This window comes from Pygocentrus nattereri, chromosome 26 (genome assembly GCF_015220715.1).
Source record: "Pygocentrus nattereri isolate fPygNat1 chromosome 26, fPygNat1.pri, whole genome shotgun sequence".
NCBI classification, from domain to species: Eukaryota; Metazoa; Chordata; class Actinopteri; order Characiformes; family Serrasalmidae; genus Pygocentrus; species Pygocentrus nattereri.
Genome location: NC_051236.1, coordinates 714,758 through 739,590, shown reverse-complemented (window position 1 = coordinate 739,590; position 24,833 = coordinate 714,758). Strand labels below are relative to the sequence as shown.

The 24,833-nt window shown below is 41.1% G+C and overlaps 1 protein-coding gene across 1 annotated transcript in view; it reads left to right on the top strand.

Annotated features, from left to right (window-relative positions):
* The window catches only part of mst1ra (macrophage stimulating 1 receptor a), a 40,356-nt gene extending 16,393 nt beyond the window's left edge, over nucleotides 1-23,963 (top strand). Inside the window, exons 6-21 of the mRNA XM_017691936.2 lie at nucleotides 3,019-3,179; nucleotides 4,732-4,867; nucleotides 6,478-6,614; nucleotides 6,702-6,872; nucleotides 7,630-7,723; nucleotides 7,817-8,026; nucleotides 11,362-11,508; nucleotides 11,625-11,778; nucleotides 13,050-13,136; nucleotides 13,645-13,851; nucleotides 14,024-14,104; nucleotides 15,257-15,438; nucleotides 17,403-17,512; nucleotides 17,622-17,787; nucleotides 18,778-18,914; nucleotides 21,205-23,963. Coding sequence (XP_017547425.1) covers nucleotides 3,019-3,179; nucleotides 4,732-4,867; nucleotides 6,478-6,614; nucleotides 6,702-6,872; nucleotides 7,630-7,723; nucleotides 7,817-8,026; nucleotides 11,362-11,508; nucleotides 11,625-11,778; nucleotides 13,050-13,136; nucleotides 13,645-13,851; nucleotides 14,024-14,104; nucleotides 15,257-15,438; nucleotides 17,403-17,512; nucleotides 17,622-17,787; nucleotides 18,778-18,914; nucleotides 21,205-21,451 — 2,427 coding nt within the window. The 3' untranslated portion in view covers nucleotides 21,452-23,963. The remainder of the gene's footprint in view (nucleotides 1-3,018; nucleotides 3,180-4,731; nucleotides 4,868-6,477; nucleotides 6,615-6,701; nucleotides 6,873-7,629; nucleotides 7,724-7,816; nucleotides 8,027-11,361; nucleotides 11,509-11,624; nucleotides 11,779-13,049; nucleotides 13,137-13,644; nucleotides 13,852-14,023; nucleotides 14,105-15,256; nucleotides 15,439-17,402; nucleotides 17,513-17,621; nucleotides 17,788-18,777; nucleotides 18,915-21,204) is intronic.
* Nucleotides 23,964-24,833: the final 870 nt, after the last annotated feature.

The following is a 24,833-nucleotide window of genomic DNA, read 5'->3' as shown; positions in this document are numbered from 1 at the left end:
ATCCCTTAAATGTCTGTTGAACAATCCTATAATCTAAGAATAATTCGATCAGTTTGCAGTCCAGTTCATAGTGTTACTGAATAGTGATATGACTGGGATTTTCATTGAAGCACTTCACTTAAGACGGGCATCTAAAAGCACCGTGCAAAACTGCTCAGTCGCACTCCTGCTCTGCTCCTTAGCCAACATTAGGACTCATACAGTCACAAAGCTTTTAAAAGGCAGTGAGCTACGTTCACAGTAATGACCGAGAAAGTCACACAGGCCCCTACGACAGCTTGCGCTGCTGTAGAGACAGACGTAGAAAAGGCTTTGAACAAAAAGAGGTTGGATAAAGCAGGTCAAACCAGAGGGATCAGCGCTGGCTTTTCAAAAGGTGCTGAAATCTGAAGGAGCTGAAAGATTATATGATCTTTTGCTATAAGCAGGTTAGATTTGTTACAGAATTGGATAGTTTTTGTTTTTTTTTTCCTCTGATATCTGATCCAGCATTTTCTGCAGTACTGATACTGATATCCAGACAGGCACCCACCCTGTTCTCAAACCACGTAATAAATGAAAGAGACCTTTGGAGACGAGGAGCAACTATGCACAGTAACCTACAGCAGTGACATTAAAACGATGTGTAAAATCTGGAAGGTGCTATTGGCTCATTATATATTGATTATAACTTATAATTTATTGTTAGAAGTACAGCAACCTGATAGATACAGCTAGAGAATGCATGTTCCATTGAGACACAAAGGAAGTATGAGTTTCTAATTCCAGTTCAAAAACTGTAAAAATACAATCAAACAGTTTAGAAGGCAAAAATGTAGTTGATCCAGTGTCTTAAAGGGCAAATCTTGAAAAACTCAGTGCATTATTAAAATTCCTTTTATTTTTAAAAATGAGTCACATGTAGTGTGTAAACGACGTTAAAGTTTCAAAACATACCACTAACTCTTCAGTCCAAAACAGCCTGTTTTGAATTCACGTTTTTGTGATGTCACACCTATTCATCCTCCTGCTGTTTAGCTCTGCTCATTCCTTCTGCAGTTGTCAGGAGCCTTACAGCCTGGAGAGCTTTTTGAAAGAGGCACAATACAGAGCAGCCAAGCGGATCAGGGTTAATTTACATATGTCAGTCTTAAAGTGACAAAAAGCTGCCTTTTTTGCTACAAGCAAAAATTAATTAATTATGACTGTTTTTAGTACATAAAACCATAAAAAAACTCATAAATGGACCTGATGGAAAAATAAATACAAGACAGATGTAGGATATGGACCCTTGGATGTTATGAATTTGAAGAAACTCAGAGTCGGATGTAAAAGGAAATCCCTAAAACTAACTTGGCCTTGACTTTTATGAAAAGTTCCTAATATTCCTTATAGGAATACCTTTGCTGTGTTTATATAATGGTGGTAGAGGGTCAAGAGCAAAAGGGATATTTCATTGTTTTCAGTAGGTGGAGTGATGGAAAATTCTACCACCGCCAGCAGTACATAGATAGATACATGCATACATACATACATGCACTATATTGCCAAAGGTTTTCACTCCCCCATCCAGATCACTGAATCCAGGTGTTCCAGTCACTTCCATGGCCACAGGTGTATAAAGCCGAGCCCCTAGGCCTGCAGACTGCTTCTACAGACATTAGTGAAAGAATGGGTCGCTCTCAGGAGCTCAGTGAATTCCAGCGTGGTACTGTGATCGGACGCCACCTGTGCAGCAAGTCCAGTCGGGAAATTTCCTCACTACTAAATATTCCACAGTCCACTGTCAGTGGGATTATAACAAAGTGGAAGCGATTGGGAACGACAGCAGCTCAGCCACGAAGTGGTCGGCCACGTAAAATGACAGAGCGGTCAGCGGATGCTGAGGGGCATAGTGCGCAGAGGTCACCGACCTTCTGCAGAGTCCATCACTACAGACCTCCAAACTTCATGTGGCCTTCAGATCAACTCAAGAACAGCGTAGAGAGCTTCATGGAATGGGTTTCCATGGCTGAGCTGCTGCATCCAAGCCTTACATCACCAAGCGCAGTGCAAAGCGTGGAATGCAGTGGTGTAAAGCGCCGCCACTGGACTCTAGAGCAGTGGAGACGTGTTCTCTGGAGTGACCAATCACGCTTCTCCGTCTGGAAACCTGATGGACGAGTCTGGGTTTGGCGGTTGCCAGGAGACGGTACTTGTCTGACTGCATTGTGAGTGTAAAGTTTGGTGGAGGGGGGATCATGGTGTGGGGGTGTTTTTCAGGAGTTGGGCTCGGCCCTTTAGCTCCAGTGAAAGAAAATCTTAAAGCTTCAGCACCAAGAGATTTTGGACAATTTCATGATCCCAACTTTGTGGGAACAGTTTGGGGACGGCCCCTTCCTGTTCCAACATGACTGCTCACCAGTGCACAAAGCAGGTCCATAAAGACGTGGATGAGCCAGTTTGGTGTGGAAGAACTTGACTGCCCTGCACAGAGTCCTGACCTCAACCCCATAGAACACCTGAACGTCCCATTGCTGAAGTCCAGTCAAACCCAGTATTATACAACAAATCATTTTACAGAGATTCCTCCTGACATTTTCACTTTAAATAAACAGTCCTCACTGCTGAAACTCTCTTCTGATATCGCTTTTGATAATCATGCAGTGTGTGCGTCTGTTTATCTTAACAACTGTAGACCACCTGTGTACCTGTGAGTATATTCTAACCCCGTTAGAGGGCCAACGGGCCACCGTCGGGCACAGTCTTCTGTAACCTAAGAATAGCATGGCCTGTTTGCATTGCAGTGCAATTCGAAGGGGTTAAGCTACCTTCTATGGATTTGTATGGTCTGGGTTTACTAGTAGTAGTGGGATTTAGTGTCGGTCAGAGTCATTGAACACTGCTGGACTGTCTGTCAGTCGTGGATGGGCAGCATTTGTTGATGGTGGACGTGTCGTCTGCCTGGCGTGTCTGGTGTGTTTCAGTGTCATGGCCGCAACATAGTCGCGCTAATATCTCTTGTTGCAGCTTTAATAGGTCTCCACTGTGATTTTTCAGTTTTTCCCAAAGACGGCGCCCCCTGATGGTGAGACTGAGCTCACGCTGTGTGGCTGGGACTTCCAGTCTCCTACAAAACCTGCCATGACTCCAACTACTCACCAAGTTAGAGTGGGAGGGACCAGCTGCACCATAATACAAAAGAAGAGTAACAGCAACCAGTGAGTAGTGCACACACACAAGGCATTGGTCATGATGTCAGGATATGATGTCATACATATAGTCCTATGCAGACGTCCTGGACTCTATTCTCAGCAGTAAGTGGGTTTTTTGGGTAAATCGTAGATAGATCATCATAACCGTGCCGTAAACGTGTCATGAGAGATGTCAGATACAGCCATGAGTTATTATGACAGATCCAGTGACTAATAGTGCTGTGTTAATTAAAGGTCCTTGTCATTATGGCACATGCATTAATGTTTGAAGACGGCTAACTTCAGCATGTGACGTAAGCAAGGTGTTATCTTTTTTGAAATCGTTATTAATATGTCAGCTAGAAGACAAAGGCTTCTCACTCCAGCCATTACATGGATTTGCTAAACTCCATCAGCAGCACACCTGATTTCATTTAAGAATAATTCAAGGATGGAGTAGATAAACTAGATATTTAAAGACATGTATAAGCACTGGACTTTCTCGAGGAGACCATTGGCAATGCTTAAAGGGGAATTCCACCCATATTTCAAAATTTCTCAGTAATTCAGTTGTTTATATATATTGCCGTAAATATTCAATTGTTTATATATATAGTGGTTTTATGTGAAATGGTGCATTATAGAGAAGTTTTTTAGGTTGCTTCACAGTGTGGCGATGGTTACCAGGGGCTACAAATATAGCCATTTAATTTATTATTTAAAAAAAAAAGGAAATCTACTACACATGTATTCTGAGTTTAAATGTGTTGTTGATGGTACAGTAGTGGTAAATCTGAAAAAGTAAGTTTTCTCTGTGGACTCTTTGGCATGTACAGTATCATTGGAGTTTAGGCCACATCAATAACGCATAACTTTACTTAAGCAATGTTTCAGGCCACGATGCCACGTAAAACCTTTCTGAGAGGGAGCTGTTAGAGGCAGACATCTGGTTCCTATCAACACCACTGTGAACAGTTCTGGCTTAGCAAGTCTCTCTAGATTGGGGCGTTTCACATTGAACCATTCTGAATGAGTTGTTTACGTCTTAACTATGATAGCAATGCAGACGTTTATTACATACTTCTATAACCTAAAAGTAACTCGGCCAGTTTGCATTAAGCTCCCTGTAGTTACTTAATAATGAGCCTGGGATTTTAAGGGGTTAACATAGTGAAGTATTAATTAGCCAAACCAGTGGGTGAATCACAACTGCAAATAATGCTAGGCTGGCATGAGGAGAGGTTTGGAAATGGTTAAATGTGTGCATAATAAAATATATATAAAAACTATATTAATGTTACATTTGTTGACCAGATAAATAGCTTTATAAATGAATTTTTCTTAGGTACCTAAATCTTTTGTATGTTAGTGTGTATATGTAATAAAATGTGTATAAACCTAAACATAACCTTTGCCACAATAAGCAGAAAGAAATGATGTTGTTTGGCACTATTTTGGTTATTTTTCTCAGATTTTTCTGTCTTTTTTATGTCCTGAAAGCATAGAAAAACAAGCACACACACACACACACACACACACACCCAACCACAGTAAACTCATGACCTGTCTCTCCTCTCAGGCTGGTATGCAGCATCCTTCCTCAGGCCTCGGATGTGGAGCAGAACGTGGAGATCAGTGTGGGTGTGGAGGAGAGAGCAGTAGAGCGCAGTTACTCCATCTCTGGAAAAGCAAACATATCAGGCTTCAGCTTCGTGGTAAGAGCTCCTCTTCTTCTGATAAGCTGAAAAGTGCTGTACAAACAGGGATGCGGGACGTTTTAAGTTGGGTTGCTGAAATTTTAAGCAGCAGATACATGACATGAACCATGACGCCATACAGAATGCCATAATTTGTTATAATGAGGTGAAAGAAGACAGTACAAATATATATATATATATATATATATATATAATAGATCAATCAGCTGATGCACATTTTCTCTCTCTGCTTCCTCATTCTGGATGGACTTTGTGCGAATGAACTGAGTATTAACCAATCAGAGTGTTTACACAATGTAACCAACTCATTATTGAACACAGAGCAGGAGATTTAGTGGTTGATCAAATGAGATTATTACAATAAATGGTTTAAAGTTTAAAATACAATATATAGACTACTGTACCAAAGTAGTTCAAACTGAGCAGCTGCAGTAAAAAATAAAAATATTCAGACCTCATTTACAGATATTTACAAGGATTATATTATGTTCTATTTAAACTCAGGGCAATAGAGATAGTATTAAGCAAAATATAAACAAAAGCATTATGTTTAGGATACCTCTATTGAAATTTAACTTGTGAAAATATTTTTTTTAATGTATTTTTCACTGATCTTTATTTCTTTTGAAGTGAAGTTGAAAGATTTAGATTAATTATGAAATTTTTTTTTTAGATAAAGAGGAAAGATACATATTTAGCTAAAACTGTAACAACCAAAGCAATCAGTACTGGAAGTGGTTGGTTAGTGTAGTGGGTAACACCTCTGCCTTCTGCCTGTAGACGGGGGTTCAGTCCCCACCTGGGTAAACACCCCACACTATACCAATAAGAGTCCTTGGGCAAGACTCCCAACACCACCTTCACCTTCCTGTTTAAAATCATCAAATTATAAGTCACTGTGGATAAGAGCGTCAGCCAAATGCTGTAAATGTAAATACTGAGACACTTTGTGAGGTTTGGTAGTGTTAGTATTGTTTATTTTATTCATTTTTTTGCTAGTGATAAAAAATGGATTTATCAGTTATGTATATTAATAAAGTAAACTTATTTAAAGCATATAGCCACTCACAGCAAAAATATTTTTATCCAAGTCAGTTAAAAGTCTGAAATGGGTTTGTAACTCTGACTTTGAACCAGTTCAGTATAATGATCCATGTTTTGTAAAATGTATAAAATGCTACATACCCGATTCTCTTTGGTTCGCTGTATTGAAAGCACAGCATTACTGTAAACAGTGCATGAGTACAGCAGATTTTGAAAATTGTAAACCCAATTTTAAAAGAACCACACATCAGTCTCCATTAATTACTCCATTAACCCTAATTATGATACAATTCAGGTTTTTTTCTTATTATTATTATTTTTAGCAGCTGTACTCCTGCAGTTTGGGGGTCACTGCAACCCCCTCGCCACCCTACTTCCCACCTCCATATATAGAAAAATTAACTCAATCAGATTGATTGATTGTATTTCATTCATTGTGCGGCTTTTTTTCTGTAAAATCCTTCATGTGCTGAAAAGGGATGAGGTCCAAATCTGGGAATCTGTGCAGCGCATCAGCTGTTACGTTTGTTAGATTGTTGAAATATATGAAATCTCATTATCAGACTCCAGAAATCACAGACATCAGTCCTGGCTATGGGCCCAAGATTGGAGGTAGTAGGATCACACTATCAGGAAAACATCTGGACGCTGGGCAAGCTAGGGAAGTCCGTCTTGGGAACAAGATTTGCCCAATTGAAAGGTTTTTATCAATACAGTCGCATTCAGCATTATTGATTTACCTTTGGTCATGTCCTTGTCATCATGCGGCCTTTTGCATTTCTCACAGTGTGTCAACCAACGGGACCTCTCTAGTCTTCGTGTCTGAGGGGGTGGAGGACGTAGCAGAAGTGAACGTGACACTTTTGATTGACAAATCAACTGTGTTTGCAGCCCAACAGTTCAGTTACAGGGAAAACCCTGTGGTGACGGAGGTGAAGCCCACCTGCAGCTTTAACAAGTGAGTCATTCCACCACCACGTCAGTGTTACTGCAGTGCTGAGAATGACCCACCACCCAAACAGTACCTGCTCTGTGAGGGTCCATGGGGGTCCTGACCACTGAAGAACAGGGTAACAGAGTATCAGAGAAACAGATGGACTACAGTCTGTAACTGTAGAACTACAGAGTGCAGCTATACGGTCAGTGGAGCTGATAAAGTGGACAGTGAGCGGAGAAACGAGGAGGTGGTCAGAATGTTATGCCTGACAGATGTATATTTATAGTCTATATACACTACAATATGGATCAAATGATTCTAATATGATAATATATTGATATCATTATAATTATAGTGAGCTGTGTAATTATATTAATTACTATAATTATAATGAGCTGTAATTATAATTATAATTATTATTATTACGATGAGCTGAAAAACATACAGTATATTATTTATCCATCCATCCATCCATCCATCCATCCATCCATCCATTTTCTAAGCCGCTTCTCCGTCATTTAATAATATTCTAATTCCTGGCATATCTTTTGAATTTAATAAAATATCTAAAAATAACATTTTATCGTTATTATATTTAAACTGCATGTATATGTGTATAAGGTAACGTTGCCTAGAATATAACTAAACATTAAAATGACAAGAGGTTTACTGTCACTCTGTTATTCAGCTGTAGTAGTGCTGAAGATTTAAACCAGCGTAAACTAATGAAAATAATTTTGGTTACTATTAAACACATTTTGGCTGTTTTCCCCTCAAGAGGGTCCAAAATCATCATCATGGGGCAGAATCTGGACACACCCTCCCAGACGACAATCTACTATAAACCCAAGAACTCAAATCCTGTCCAAAGTGTAAGTTTTTTCCACATTATTTGTTTCACTGCTCCTATTATGTTAATAGAAATTTTAAGTGTTGACTAAATATGTTTATGTTTAATCCTTCAGGTGTGTGTGGGTCCTGTTAGCCCCACACAGATGGAGTGTGTGAGTCCAGCGTGTGAGGATTCTGACGGTGTCCTCTCCGTGGACATGGATGGAGCTAAGGATCTTTATTCTCAGCCTTTCAGCTGCCACCCGAACGGCCGACCCATTCTTTTTGGGCATGAAGACCATGTGTTCCTGCTGGAGCATGGACAGACTAAAGTTTCGGTGCATGTGAGTCTGCATTGTATTCTTCATACTTTTCCATACATAACTTCCCAAACCAGTGTTAAAGGATTCATTTGGTGAAAAATCGAATTTACATGTGTTTCTTTTTACCCCAAATGCAGCTGATGAGCCAAGACATATCTGATGTCCAAACTTAGATTTTTTAATTCAGGTCTGGAGGTGCCAGGCTAACAGTGCTAACAAAACACCAGAAGTAAATAGTCACCAAACCGCTTCCATGAATACATCGAAAAATCATCAGATATTTGCTTCAAATTGTGTTAACAAGCGTGGCGGACTCGTCTAGAAGAGAAGAAACGGGTGAAATAGCTTGGACAGACTCTACTTACACATTTCGAGCTGAAATTGTCTGTTACCATCGTTATCATCAGCATAACGTCTCGCACAGCGGTGCAGGTATGCAGTGTTAGCACGGCTTATTGACCGTAAAGGAGTTAGATGTTGCATATTGAAATTACAAAAAACCTGCAAAAGTGAGATGCTGTGTTCCATTTAGCAAAAATGGACCGAAGAAATCTGGGCAGTCTGGTACGTTACCACCGATTCCCTGTTCACTTTTTCTTCATCTTTATGAAGAGCTTTAGCGCTGTCATCTCGCAGCAAGAAGGGCCTGGGTTCGATTCCCCGGCCGGGCGACCAGGGTCCTGGAGTTTTCATGGTTTCCCTGTGTCTTTGTGGGTTTCCTTCCACAGTCCAGAGACATGTGGTCAGGCCATTTGGAGACACTAAACTGCCCCTGGGTGTGTGTGAATGTACTGTATATGTCTGTCTGCCCTGCGATGGACTGACGACCTGTCCAGGGTGTATCCTGCCTTCCGCCCAATGATTGATTGCTGGGATAGGCTCCAGCACCCCCCGTGACCCTGAGGGAGAAGCGGCTTAGAGAATGAATGAATGAATGAATGAATGAATGAATGAATGAATGAATGAATGCCCTGTGATGGACTGGTGACCTATCCAGAGTGTATCCTGCCTTCCGCCCATTGACCATTGGGATCACCTATAGCTCCCCCAGCGACCCAGAAGGATAAGCATTTCAGAAAATGTTTGTGTGTGTGTGTGTGTGCGTGTGTGTGTGTGTGTGCGTGTGTGTGTGTGTGTGTGTGTGTGTGTGTGTTGTGTGCCCACCTACTGTCATGCCACATGGAGCTCTGAGGCTGATACTGGCTTCCTAATCAGTAGCTTATTATTCAAAGTTTCTGTTCCTCCTTAAATGCTGCAACAGTTATACTCTGTAATGTACTTGTAGTTCCAGTGTAGCTGCAGCACAATATGACTCTTTGAATAAGATGATGAATTCAGCTTTGTGCTAAAGGTTCATAGTTAGTACTGTGCTCTAAACTACATCGGCTTGTCGCTGCAACCTGAATTAAGAACTGATTGCTGAGTTCAGGGAAGTTTTGCCGTGTATTTCTGGAAACGGTTTGGAAAACTACTTTTTGTTAGCAACATTAGCCTCAAAGCTCCAGTTCTAAACTAAAGAAGCAGTTTTTAGTCTTGGCTGATTGACAGCATTTGGGGTAACTGGAAAATCATGAAAAATCGTTTTATTGCTGAACTACTTGGTGTGGCACAACCAGTGCTGGGGTATTTATCAAAAAAGTAATGAATTAAAAATGACTTATTACTCACCCTGGACTGTAATGGGATTATTATACTTATTACTTAATTAAAAAGTAATACTGGAAAGTACAACCCCCATTCCAGTGAAGTTGGGACGTTGTGTAAAACATAAATAAAAACAGAAGACGATGATTTGAAAATCCTTTTCAACCGATATTCAACTGAATACACTACAAAGACGAGATATTTAATGTTTAAACTGATAAACTTTGTTTTTTGCAAATATTCACTCATTTTGAATTTGATGCCTGCAACACGTTCCAGAGAAGTTGGGACAGGGGCAACAAAAGACTGGGAACGTTGAGGAATGCTGTAAAAACACCTGTTTGGAACATTCCACAGGTGAACAGGTTAATTGGAAACAGGTGAGTGTCATGATTGGGTATAAAGGGAGCGTCACTGAAAGGCTCAGTCGTTTACAAGCAAGGACGGGGGAGGTTCACCACTTAGTGAACAACTGCGTGAGCAAATAGTCCAACAGTTTAAAAACAACGTTTCTCAACGTGCAACTGCAGGAATTTAGGGATTTCATCATCTACAGTCCATAATATCATCAAAAGATCCAGAGAATCTGGAGAAATCTCTGCAGGTAAGCGGCAAGGCAGAAAACCAGCACTGAATGCCCGTGACCTTCGACCCCTCAGGCGGCGCTGCATTAAAAACCCACATCATTCTGTAACGGATATTCCCACATGGGCTCAGGAACACTTCGGAAAACCACTGTCAGTGAACTCAGTTCGTCGCTCCGTCTACAAGTGCAGGTTAAAACTCTGCCATGCAAAGCGAAGCCGCATATCAACACCACCCAGAAACGCCGCCGGCTTCTCTGGGCCGAGCTCATCTGAGATGGACTGACGCAAAGTGGAAAAGTGTCCTGTGGTCTGACGCGTCCACATTTCACACTGTTTCTGGAAATCATGGACGTCGTGTCCTCCGGGCCAAAGAGGAAAAGGACTGTCCGGATTGTTTTCAGCGCAAAGTTCAAAAGCCAGCATCTCTGATGGTGGGGGGGGGTGTTAGTGCCCATGGCACCAAATACGACAGCGGAGACCCCGGACTGCTGAGCAGCTGAAGCTGTACATCAAGCAGGAATGGGAAAGAATTCCACCTACAAAGCTTCAACAATCAGTGTCCTCAGTTCCCAAACGCTTATTGAGTGTTAAAGGAAAGGTGATGTAACTCAGTGGGAAACACGCCCCTGTCCCAACTTCTCTGGAACGTGTTGCAGGCATCAAATTCAAAATGAGTGAATATTTGCAAAAAACAATAAAGTTTATCCGTTTGAACATTAAATATCTCGTCTTTGTAGTGGATTCAGTTGAATATCGGTTGAAAAGGATTTGCAGATCATCGTCTTCTGATTTTATTTATGTTTTACACAACGTCCCAACTTCACTGGAATTGGGGTTGTACAAAGGGAAATCTAAGAGTCCTTTTAGTGTTTTATTTAGAAAGAAATAGCCAGCCAGAGTACACCTTATAAGAAAGGCCTGTCAGTGCTTCTGTCTTTGAACAACACACAGCCAGCTATGCGTGATTAAAAGTATGAATGGTTAATGTTTGAAAATCTAGGATCTGAAGGACGGACACAGATAATCTAATACAGTTTTGTACTTTCATTTGAATTGTATTGTCAGCTGACCTACTGTATTCTAGAGGCACTAAATATTGAATCTGATTGCATTTATTCTTTCAAGCACATGCAACTGAGCCTGGTGAGCCATTGCATGGACATTGTCATGACAATAGATGGAGTGGACTGCAACGCCCAAGTTCTGAGCAACGAGATCATCTGCAGAATCCCCAAGAACGTCACCATCCCCAGCAAGGGGGCGCCAGTCAGGGTGAGATAAGCAGCTTCAGGTGCTATCTGACTCCATTACCCTCCGTTGTTTTTAACTCAGTTCAGTTCGAAACAAAGCAACACTTTTTTCATCCTCAGTTTTGTGTGTCATTCCAGGTTTCCATCAATGGGGAAACGTATGAAATTGGCCGAGTGATGTACTTCACAAACAACTCCACAGTTGGCATTTTGCTGGGTATACTGGCAGCACTGGCTGTAGGCGCTGCTTTAGCGTGTGCAGTAATGATTCATTTGCGCAAGAGGAAGAAAGGTGAGGCCGTACTCCTGTCCCAGGTTCATTTCTGTGTGGAATAACATGAGTTAAGTGATCCCACAACCGGGGAAATTCCACCTCCGCATTTAACCCATCCGTGAAGTGAAACACCACATACACACTAGTGAACACACACACTAGGGGGCAGTGAGCACACTTGCCCGGAGCGGTGGGCAGCCCTATCCACGGCACCCAGGGAGCAGTTGGGGGTTAGGTGTCTTGCTCAAGGACACCTCAGTCATGGACTGTCGGCTCTGGGGATCAAACCGGCAACCTTCCGGTCACAGGGCCAGTTCCCTGACCTCCCATGACTGCCCCAAATGCCCCAACATGCTCCTTTCTTTAATGTTACTTATCAGATTTACCACATACTATTAAAGGGATCATATCCTGTGTTTTCTTTGCATTTATCTTTTCAAGGTCCACTTCTAATGTTTATGTGATTCTATGTACCAGAAACAGTCTGAACTGAACATTTTCCAACCTCTCTTCATTCCTTTAAACAGGCAGTGTCCTTTACATTGTGTGAAAATCTGATGATGATTAGACCAATAGAAATGCTCCAAAACTGCTTAGAATAAAAACTTTTTCCATGGAGAGTAAAGAAAGTTTTTGCCCTTTCCTGTAAAGTTACTATTTTGAAAATACTTGTTTTTCGCTGGACAGCGACGATACTTTGTACTGATTGGCTGCCCTTCATTCTTTGAGCCAAAACCCTCCTTATAACCTCAGCAGGAGTGTGTGGAGCTAAACCCCCGGGCTAATTATAAATGGGCAAAGGGGTTGTTCAAAGCAGCCTGTTTTAGCAGCTGGGTTTTCATGAATGGACTAGGTAGTGACTCTTTTGTTTCAGGAAAGTGAAAAAAATTCTATTAAAAGAATTTATTCTTAAAAATACTATAATAAAGACTATAATTCTGTAGTACTATATTATGAATTTATAATTAATTCTTATAAATGACTGTTATTTTAGTACTTTATTTTAGTAAAGTATGGATCTACAGCGTGTTGGTCTGGTATGTGATGCTCTCATATACTCGTCAAACATGATGGCTGGTTTTGAAAGGATAGCTGTAAGATTAGTTACATAAGAAGAGTTGTAACCAGTGGAGAATATGAACTATGATGGTGCGGAAGTATGATAGCTTCTTGATAAACTTAAAATATCTGTAATAATAATAATAATAATAATAATAATAATTATTCACATTTAATCACTATTATCATTATTGCAAGTTCATCTGTCAAGAGATTTGTCTTATTTGTAGCAATGCAAGCAGAGGCTCGGCTGTCACGGTATTCCGCTCGGAACGGGATAGGCCCGGATATGTCACCTGTAGGAGACTACAGACGAGGTAAATCAGACACGAGTGTGCTTTTCTAGACTGTGTAATCAAATGAACATCATATAGACACATGATGCAGCCTCTTCCTGCAGGTCCTCTAGAGGCCATTTGAACAGCAGAATGGAAATCAACTCAGATTTTAATCACTTTTAATCAACATAATCAATAAAATATTTTCCCAGTCGAATGCGGGAAACGCTGTTGTCTCTGTGAGTGTGAAACGTTGTGATTCTGTGCTACTAGTGAGCAGTAAGGGGTGAAAGGGGAGGAGTGAGAAAAAGATTTGTATACCGCCACAACAAACAAATAGCATTTAAATACAGTAGCCACACTTTGATAGATGTTGACTCGTTTGCTCACCTACAAATATGGAAATCAACAAAATACACAGTTATTTTTGTAAATTGTCCACAGTTCCTGTGATGTTCAATATGAAATACAGTTGTATGTAGACGTTTGGGTTCTCCTGGTGTTCTGTGGATGTGATAAAGTCAGCTGTGGTTTCTCTGTCCTGTAGAACTGTCCCATGGTAGCTCGCATAGCTCCGGCATGGCGTTCTCTGGGCTGGCGTACGCGGGCCCTCTAGATCCTTCTGCTATTCCTCTGGTGTCTCCTCAGAGGTTCTCCGTGTCAGCGCTGCGGCCTGAGCTGCTGGAGGAGGTGAAGGACGTGTTAATCTCTCCTGAGAAGCTCAAAGTCCAGCAGGACCAGATCATCGGCAAGGGTAACAGGTCCTTCGATGGATGTTATTACAACTTTTGGGATTTGTTTAGGGCTCATTTAGGCCTTAAAGGCTTAACTGTATTCTCCAGTTTATCCAGGTTTCGCTTATCCTGCTCTCTCTTTTCCATCATTTGAAATCCATTCTTCTTTCCTGGTTCCTCTAATCTCTGCAGGTCATTTTGGGACAGTGTACCATGGCTACTTTACTGACAGTAGCAACCGTGAAACCCACTGCGCAGTGAAGTCGCTGAACAGTGAGTGAATTCATGTTTTAAACCGTGAAGTACACAGATGTTGTCCACTGTTGCTGCGCATGCAACTTTTAAAGTTAAATCAATGCAACAAGTATGCAGATGTTTGAACACCCCTGTGTCATAAACACATGTTTCATTTTGTTCAATATGTTAAATTCAGTAAGTAAACAGTAATTGTGCATGAAGCCTGTGTTCTCTATACAGGATATGTTCCCTTATCAAATCAGTCACAGACGTCCTGGTAATGTTCAGCTGAATATCCACAAGACGATGGTCATGGTTAGGGTTAGGAGTAGGTGTAGGTTTAGGTTTAGGTTAGGGTTAGGTTTAGGTTTAGGTTTAGGTTAGGGTTAGGTTTAGGTTTAGGTTTAGGTTAGGGTTAGGTTTAGGTTTAGGTTAAGGTTAGGGTTAGGTTTAGGTTTAGGTTTAGGTTAGGGTTAGGGTTAGGTTTAGGTTTAGGTTAGGGTTAGGGTTAGGTTTAGGTTAGGGTTAGGTTAAGGTTAGGGTTAGGTTTAGGTTTAGGTTAGGGTTAGGGTTAGGTTTAGGTTAGGGTTAGGTTAGGGTTAGGGTTAGGTTTAGGTTTAGGGTCAGGGATAGATCTAATAAAATCTTCCATACTGAACTTGGAGTTCAGTTTCGTTTAATAGATATTTAGTTTAATGCTACTTCAAGACATGCTGAGCATTTACAAAGCATCCACAGTGGACCATTTGAACAGGGGCCCAAGCAGCGCCGCCCTTCTACCATGTTTTTGTTTCAATGCCATTCACATGTTTGGAATTGCTGTTGAAAGACCCGACCGATTGTGTGGCACATAAATGCATAAAATTGTGCTCATTTATACTCAAATTAATATCCAGAATTGATCATATTGCAAAAGTGGAGATCCCAAGGCAGAAAACGTGACAAAACGAAACGTTTAATTAATTAAAGTGCATTCTTAAACAGCTTTGTTCTTAAAATATTGAATAAAACATTTAAAAATACCTTTTGGTGAAAATGTTTAAATACTTAAAAGCCCATTTTTAAATTATTGTTTGTAAAATGAAAAAATGTATTAATACAGCAGGTAATTCCAAACAGCAGCGTAGTGCACATGCCGTACTAACGGTCATGGTAGTCAGGTGAAGGAATTTTGCTGTGTGTTGACAGGAATAACAGAAGTAGAGGAGGTGGAGCTGTTCCTGAGAGAGGGCATCCTGATGAAAGCCTTCCACCACCCTCATGTGCTGTCACTGCTGGGTATACTGCTTCCTGCTGATGGTCTCCCCATGGTAGTCCTGCCATACATGAAACATGGAGATCTCCGACACTTCATCCGCTCTAAAGAAAGGGTGCGCAGGATGAGTTTTTCATTGTTTTCCTAACTGCAGTTTATATGCTTTGATGTAAGTGCATTATGCCCCCACAATGTGCCTGAATTTAACGTTTGAATTAATAACACACACTTAATAACACACTTATTACACAAATTACTCAGAGCAATAGCCTCTAACTGCTCGCACGTGAGGCGCAGGCAGGTCTGCATCATCAAGTTATCGGCCCCTGGGCACAAATGTTTGGTGGGCCCCTATCTGGCTAGCTTTTGGGTGCTAATGGAAATTTTTATAATATCACAGCAGGTCACGTGTGGACTGCAGCATCACATTGACAGTGTACTGACCGCTGTGTTGGGCAATTCACTGCTATAAGTGATTTTTTTTTCCAACTGAGAGAAAGCAAGAGCAAGATTATGCCCCCAGTAATGAGAGGGTAACATAAACCCAAGAACCAAAAAAAGCTAAATTCCCCAATAAAGCAAGCATATCCTCTCTTTACAAGCACAAGGTTTACCTAAAAACTCAGCCAAGTGCTGTAAATGTAAATGAAGATGACAGAATCAGACAGCCGAAACGTACATAATGAAGATCTACACACTTAAAAATCAAACTGAGAGGCACGCCAAGTTAACGCATGCTGCCGTGGCGGGGTGGAATTTTATATATTAGGCCCAATCCCATTTCTTATTTTTCCCCCCTACCCTTCGAGCTGAGTTACGTGGGTTAGTGGTTGAAATCTTAGCTTGTGCAGCCATCTTGCCGGTTTTTCTCATAGCACTATGTTTGCTTGGAGGGCCTTATAACCCTAACACTTCCTCTCTATTTCATCAAACATCGGGACACTCTTCCCCTAGGCGTGAACGGAGGGGTAAGAGCTACGTGTTAGGGACAGTAGGTGAAATGGGGTTGGGCCTTTACATTTAATCTCAGGCACAGGAAATGCACAGTTTGCAGATCACTGCTGACAAGGAGGCGCATAAAGTGTCAAGTCTCACTTTTTAGATTCCCCAGGGACGTCTTTTGAATACTTGGAGCTCTGAATTCCGAGTTCACCAGCTCCCTGCTAAAAACCTAAAGGCTTGGAACTGTTGCTGAACAATGACTGAAGGAGAAAACGAAGCGTGAGGAGCGCAAGGCTTATGATCGGCCGAGCCACAATAACAAATTTGAAGGTTTTTTAGAAAAGTTTCCACCACAAATCGAAACAGCTGTTCAGAGTTTCTTATAATTGCTCACAAATATGAGAAAAAAATAAGTCCCTCATTGCTTGGGCCCCTGGGATGATCCAGGCCTGCACGTGTGAAACAAAGGAGTCGTCAGCAAGTTCAAAACCAAACAAAGATGAAGTTCCAGTGATGAAGTGACCTGTTAGCTACAGCCTCCAGTGCAAGTATTAAGTGATACTTCTTTTAATCCCACAAACGGGGAAATTCCACCTCCGCGTTTAACCCATCCATAAAGTGGAACACCACATACACACTAGTGAGCACACACACACACACTAGGGGGCAGTGAGCACACTTACCCAGAGCGGTGGGCAGCCCAATCCGCAGTGCCCGGAGAGCAGTTGGGGGTCAGGTGTCTTGCTCACCTCAGTCATGTGCTGTCGGCACTGGGGATCGAACCGGCGACCTTCCGGTCACAGGGCCAGATCCCTAACCTGCAAAAGCAAGGAAGCAAACTTTAAACAGAAAAGTTGGCCTTCATTTAGAGAAAAGGGGGAGTTTTAATATTCCTTTAATGCAGGCATGTCAAACCGGGGGCCCTCCAGGCCAAAGTGCTGTGGAGTTAGCGTTTACCCTCATCTAACACTCTGAATTCAGTTCATGAAGGCCTTGCTAATTAGCTGATGAGCTGAACTAATGAGGCAGCATGCTGAAGACTGCAGTATTTTGGCCCACAAGGACTGAAGCCTGACACGTGCTTTAATGCATAGATGTTTCATATTCACTCATGTATTTTGTGTCCTGTGTTATTAGAGCCCCACAGTGAAGGACTTGATTGGCTTTGGGCTTCAGGTTGCTAAAGGAATGGAGTATTTGGCAATGAAGAAGTTTGTGCACAGAGACCTGGCAGCACGAAACTGCATGTGAGTGACTTGTCTGTGATGTTTAATACGAAGGATGGGTAGCTGAGAAGCGACTATAACATCAGTGCTACGTACTGCTTATAATAAGTCTTAAAAATCTTTGTGCCAGGCTGGATGAGACGTTTACGGTGAAGGTGGCTGACTTTGGCATGGCACGGGACGTCTTCGATAAAGAGTACTACAGCATTCAGGACCATAAAAGAGCCAAACTTCCTATTAAATGGATGGCCATAGAGAGTTTACAGACCCAGAAATTTACCACCAAATCTGACGTGGTAAGTAAATTTATTTTATTTATTTTTATTATTTTGTGACACTGACATTCAAAAGTTTTGAATTACTTGCCATATTAACAGTTTTTGTTACTTTATCAAGGATTCAAGGAGATTTTATTGTCATTCGCATCACATGGTACATGAGGTGGAACGAAATTAAGATCTCATGGTCCAGTTTACACCCAAGAGCTGTTATTAAAATAGATAAATAAATAGAAAGTACACAAGAGAGGGAGAGTAGGAGAGTAGGCAGTTAGCAGCAGTATGAGGTCCAGAGTGCAAGTTTGCTATAGCAGCATGATATTGACTTAGAGCAGTGGATAAAGTGTCTAGATAAAGTGTCTCAGTGCGGTTTAAAGTGACAGTGCCTGTAACAGTAATTGTCCTTAATCCTCAAAAGTTCGGTTCTGCTATAACTCACACGCGTGGGGCGTGTGAAGTTGGGCTCAGAACCGACGTAAAAACAGCTCAAAACAGGGTGTACGCTCGGAGCGTGAGAAGCCGCTGCGCTACTGCCTATATATAATAATTAAACAACATGGATGGAAATATTGCAAATTATTTGCCATAAAATATTTTAGATGTTTAATAAAATAATTCAAGAGTTCTGCAAACAAGTAAATAAAAGGATAAATACTATACTGTAATCATCTATTTGCATTCTTTTTTGTCAAGTTTCTGCCTTGAGATTTCACCACTTTTGACAATATGAAACATTTTGGATTAATTTGATTAATTCAGTCATTTTAGATTCTACAACTCTGGACACATTTAAAGTTTCTGCATTTTCATTCATTCTCTCAAAGCTGTGAGGTTGTAGAGGATGAGCATATTAGAATCATTTTATACATTTATCTGCAACCAAATTTGTTTTATCTTATGGAAAATGTTGATTTCAAACTTTTTAACAGTAATGTACAGTCATTATGTTACCGCTTAGAAACACAGAATATCTGATAATTAACACCTTGTCTCTGGTGCACCCTCTAGTGGTCATTTGCTGTCTTAATGTGGGAGATGCTGACCAGAGGAGCCAGTCCGTATCCTGATGTGGACCCCTACGACATGACTCCGTATCTGTTACAGGGACGGCGGCTGCCACAGCCTCAGTACTGCCTCGACTCCCTGTAAGAGCGTGTGGTAGTCTGCTGTTGTTTACCGTCATAATTCAGAAGTTAAATGTCATTCATGTGGATGACTTGCTACATGATTTATGTGTCAGCTCTCCATGAAGCTGGATAAGACCGTGTAAAGTGAAGACACATCCTGTCGTTTATGGCTGAAGTACATTTCTTTGTAAAATCATTTGATCTTCACAGGTCTAAGGCTAAAGGAGTCGAGGTCGTAAAGGTGGATGACTTCAAAAAATGGGTCAACCATCCAGAGCAATGGACAGTGTAGAAAAGAGGTGAAGAAGAGGGTGCAGGCAGGATGGAGTGGGTGGAGACGGATGTCAGGGCTGATGTGTGACAGAAGGATAGCAGCAAGAGTGAAAGGGAAGGTCTACAAGACAGCAGTGCGTCCTGCTATGATGTACGGTTTGGAGACTGTGGCTCTGTCTAAAAGACAGGAGGCTGAGCTGGAGGTGGCGGAGATGAAGATGCTGAGATTTTCGTTGGGAGTGACCAGGATGGACAAGATTAGAAATGAGCAGATCAGAGGGACAGTGAAGGTGGAGCAGTTTGGAGATAAAGCCAGAGAGGCCAGGTTGAGATGGTTTGGACATGTTTTGAGGAGGAATAGTGGATATATTGGGCAAAGAATGTTGGAGATGGAGCTGCTGGGTAGAAGGAGAAGAGGTAGACCTCAGAGAAGGTTTATGGATGTAGTGAAGGTGGACATGGAGATGGTTGGTGTGAAAGTAGAGGAGGCAGTGGATAGGGCAAGATGGAGGCAGATGATCCACTGTGGCGCCCCCTAAAGGGAGCAGAAGAAGAAGAAGAAGAAGGTCTAAGGCTAAATAGAATCTCAGTACGATTCAGTAGAATAACTGAGTCACTGAGATATGAAAACAGAGTTATTCAGAGTGGTTTGATGTGAAATGATTTATTGTAGAGAACCTTACAGACTCAGACTTCCTTACAGTGGTGGTGAAAGGAACCAGGGGTCCCAATGTCTACAACACAAATATAGCCGTTTTATTTACTACCCAAAACCGCCAGTGAAACCGTTTTATATGTAATATTGATGATAGTGATCTTCCATGAATGAATTTAAAAATATGTGTATGTTTTAGGCCAAACACTTTCTCAAACCTATCAGAAACCTCTGTCTCAGGAATCAGACAACATACCTGTAACAATTTAATGTAATATCTTTAATATCTGTGTGGGAGCTTATAGATGCATTCAACTGTACAAATGTCTGGATCCCATCAACACTATGAACAGTTCTGACTCTTAAGGTTCTCTGAAATGCAGCGTTTCATGTCAAACCACTCTGGATAACTTCTTTTACATCGTAACGACTGAGTTTTGAAGAAATCAATGGAATTCTTCTTTAAATCTTTTGTGCTCCTAATGGAATTTACCAGAGCCATGTAAGGGTTGGAGTGGCCAGAGAACCACAGTCGGGAACTAGACCTGTCTTCTTTAAACTAGCTCACAAGATAATGACTTTTTTAAAATAACTAACTCCAGATAAATGGTTTTAAACGAGTTGTTGCTTAGGTGATGTGGACGAAACCAGTCCTGCGTGTTCATTGATGCAAAAAAAAGAGACGAGTAGATCAGACTGAAGTGAAACAAACGAAGTTTTATTACAGAATTCTGGTTACAAACAGGGAACATGCATCATGCGTCTCCCAGGTGAGCTCTGACCTCCCAACGTGTTCTGACTCCTTTTATACCCTGAAGCTGAATGTGTGTGTGCGTATAAGCTGAACCTAAATGTGTACATGTTCCTGTTTAGTGGGTGCAATGGACATATGGTTTACCATATGTGGATGTGAAACCTCATGTTCTAACGGTCAAGCGCAGACCTACTTCAGTTTGTGGCCTTGGCCAGTTTCCTGTTGCGTACATCTCTGCATGTTTGTCACATACTGCCTGTTGTCGCCTGCCCTGCCATGCGAATGTCATAACTCTTTAACGCTAAGCGCGAGTTAATGCCTTCTGATATTAATGCTTAAAAGTATGCTACTACAAACATTAATACTTAAAAGTATTCTACTAAAGATGTAAAAATCCACAGTGACTAAAGCCTTTGCACAGGACTGTGTTGAATAATTTCATAATAGCCTTGCATAATGAGAAATGACTATATTTCATTTTTTTGTAAAGCACACCTCACTCTCTGCCACGTACACACACACACACACACACACACACACACACACACACACACACACACACACACATATATATATATATATAAACGCACTGCCTCTGTGTGAAGATGTTTCTCTGGTCGCTGCAGGTGGTGTATCCTACTGCAATGCTGGAACCCAGAGCCTGACTTCAGGCCGACTTTCTCCATGCTGGTGCAGGATTTGCAGGACATCCACTCGTCACTGGAGGGTGAACATTACGTCAACCTGCAGGTCACTTACGTCAACCTGCAGCAAGCCCGGCCGTACCCGTCCATCGCCTCTGCCACGCCTGCGCTGATCGAAGGCAACAGTACTGAAACGCTGGACCGGCTGGATGCCACTGTGGACCTCTAACCTGCAACCATTTAGATAACTGAGACCTACAGCAGGACAGGGAATGTCAGCCCAGATGAACAGTTCTAGTCCTGTTTTGGAGGAAACCCAAACCAAAGCATGTGGCAGCACACGAGTTTACAGTTTGCGTAAATATGCTCGAGCGTGGCCTTCAAACCGCCGCTGAAGCAGGAACACGGTACCGTATTTCCTCTCAGGTTTGCTCTAGTCTTTCTGGACTAGACGTTGACTTTTCTACGATGATGCGGTTATTTGAACTGAACTGCAACTTTTTTATTTTGACTGTTTTAAATCATTTTTGTACTCATCTTCATCCCACAGGATGTTTTTGTTTATTCTTGAAAGGCATGTTTGATTTGATGTACAGCTCTTGAAGTTCTCTCAGAATGTCATGTCTACTGTTCGGTCTTTGTGGATTCTGTTCCAGTAGCAAATATTTTTACCCATTTCAAGTTATATAATACGTTTAGGGGCAATTTAACTGAGGGCAATTTAATAGGGGCAATTTTTTTGGCAATAAGAAGTGCCAGTGCTGGGTTGGATGGCTGTTTCAGTTACTTAAGAAAGAACATGAACATGAGCCAAATTAAACCAAGTTTATTAAATAAGTTTAACAGTCCGACCACCTCGAGATGTAGTTTGAGTGATCTGATCGTAGCCCGCTCACAATGCGCTTCAAGAGTGTTTACACCTGGCTTTTTATGAATATCACGTGAAATCCAAATGTGGTCCAGTCACCAGAAACGCTTGTGATTGCGAGGTGGAAGATCTGGGAACCTCTCTAGTGCAGATGAGTCATTGTATAAAATGTGCAGAAGGACTTGTTGCAGTGTGGGTTGTGCTTTGAACCCCATGCTGGATGTATCTGATGATTGATGGTTTAAAGAGACCAGAAGCTTGGTGAAGGAAAGGTCTTCCAAAGGTGTGAGAGAATTATCTACTGTTGTCATATCAGTATATCAGTATCTTCATCAGTGTAATGTTGATTATGATTTGAGGCCTAAACATCAAGCCAGCTCTTCTTTTCAAGGCTGTGCGCATGGTGTTAATATGTAAAGACGTATGACGAGGTATGACAAACTTGCGAAATCTGATCTGATGGCTCTGAATTTTGAATTATTTCAGGATTTGCAGATTTTTTGCAAGTTTTTTTTCCCTCCTGTCTCATTAATGCTACTCTTTGAATTTGAACAAAAAAAAGCTTATAGTGCAACTTTGACCTGAGCTCCACTGAAAAAAGTGGGTCTCAGGAACGGAAAGAAGAAAGTAATATGCGCTCATTCTGTACAACCTCAGATCTGAGCTTCACCAAAAGTGCCAGTATCAGATCAATGTTTTCTTGATGCTTGAAAGATTAAGGATCTCCATGCACTGCACTTTTTTGTGTTCTCCCTCCTCCAGTGCGCCTGAATCAGTTCATGAAGGGATCAATAATAACAGGATGAGCTGAATCAGGTGTGCTGTAGAAAGGAAAACACAAAACACCTGGCCTGTCCCAAACACACTGTTTTGTGGACGAGTTTGTGGGTTTCCTGTGCTTTCCTCTAAAATTATACATATTACTCAATATATTCAAAATTGGGAATCACTTGCTCAACAAACTTGTTGACATATGTGCAGTTCTAAATAAAGAGGATGTTGATTAAAATGTTGATATAAATGATACCAAATACCAAATAAATGATACACAAATACCAAAAGGTATTTAGATTTTAAATTCAATATTTCAGGAATTCTGTGAAAAATCTGTTGCTAAATGATAAATAATACGTTGTCGGTTTCTCTTTAAATTAGATTTTTCTTCAAGATTCCTTTCATATCCACTTTTGAATTTAGGTGAAAAAAAATTTTTTTTTGAAAAAAAAAAAAAATCCATTATTCTGTTTTTAAGATGTAATTAAAGTCATGCCATGGATGAATTCTAAAAAAATTGTGTTTTAGGCCAACAAGTCTAAATTGGCAAGTTTCTTTACTACTGAAGGTCTGAGTCGTTTCCTCAGTCGTATTCTAATCATATGCAGCTCTGTCCATCCTTCTTTATACGTTTACATTTCTAATTTACAGCTTTCTAGTGTTTGAAACCTGTGAAACTGTATCAGAACTATTTTATGCACTTATCAACCACAATTGCAACCATTATTGGTTTTATATTGAAAGCAATGATTCAGTAGCATATGCCCAGTGCTTCAATGCATTGGTCACTTCCTGACACAATGTTTTGAAATTAATATGGCAAGAATGCCGACGATCACGCGTCCGGCACAGATATGGTACATATGTGTGTCTTGACGAGTGCTTGTGCAGTAGGTCACGTTAGGGTGGTTGTAAGTGCTTTAAATGCCCAATAAACAAAAGAACAAACATGAAGATGAAGCGAGGAAGCCTTTTGCAACATCCTACTATGTTCTCTTATATAACTCCGAATGTATTAAACGATCAGACAGATTCAGAATGTATATGTGAAATGATCATGTTAGATTTATGAAATAATAAATAAATGGATTTCTCATTATTTCTAATTCCCTCAACTGACTTTGTTCACAGCCTGGCGCTGTAAGCTTTATCGTCTGCCATTAGAGGTCAGTAAAGACTAAATGATGTGTGTGTCGGATCTGTTCTGTGTTAAATCTCCACCTCTACAAGATACATGCGGTGCCAGTCAAAAGTTTGGGTACACCCGATGGTCTGTTTTACATACATCTTAAAGACATTTTGATCTAAAAGCGTATCACTGTTGATGCTGCAAAATCTCCCACGTTTTTGACATCATTTGTAAAAACCAATTGGCCTTTATGTTGAGTTAAAATTTCAGCTGTTTTTCCTTCTCCTGAGAAGTTGCCATCTTGGAGATATGAAGCTGTGTTTCTTCAGCGATGTTATGCTTAAATGTCTATGTGTGGCTTTATTTACTCACTAGTTTTTATATTTAGCATCTTCCAAATAAGTCATTCTCATGGGGTCAGTACATGTAGGACCCTCTTTAAGCCTGTTGGAGCAGAATCTGAGATTTCTCTTCATTAAGCTTTTTGAGAGAATGGCAGTTTGCAGAGCTGCATCAACGCATAGGGCTGCTTTGAAGGGGGACCAAAAATGATAAAAATATGGAAAACACTTAGGCGTACTCAAACTTTTGACTCATAATGCATCTTGACCAAAGCTTACGAAAACTGTTATTTCCTGTGGGTTAACTTTTTCAGTCAGAGCTGGAATTCATTACAAAAAGCATGTGGACCACCTTTCTTATTAGTGGGTGTGGCTATTTCAGCCACATCTACCAATAACAGGTGCATAAAATCGAGCATGCAGCCATGCGCCTTCCATAGATGAGTTGCAGCAGTGGATTGGGTTGCACTGAAGAGATCAGTGACTTCCGACATGTCAC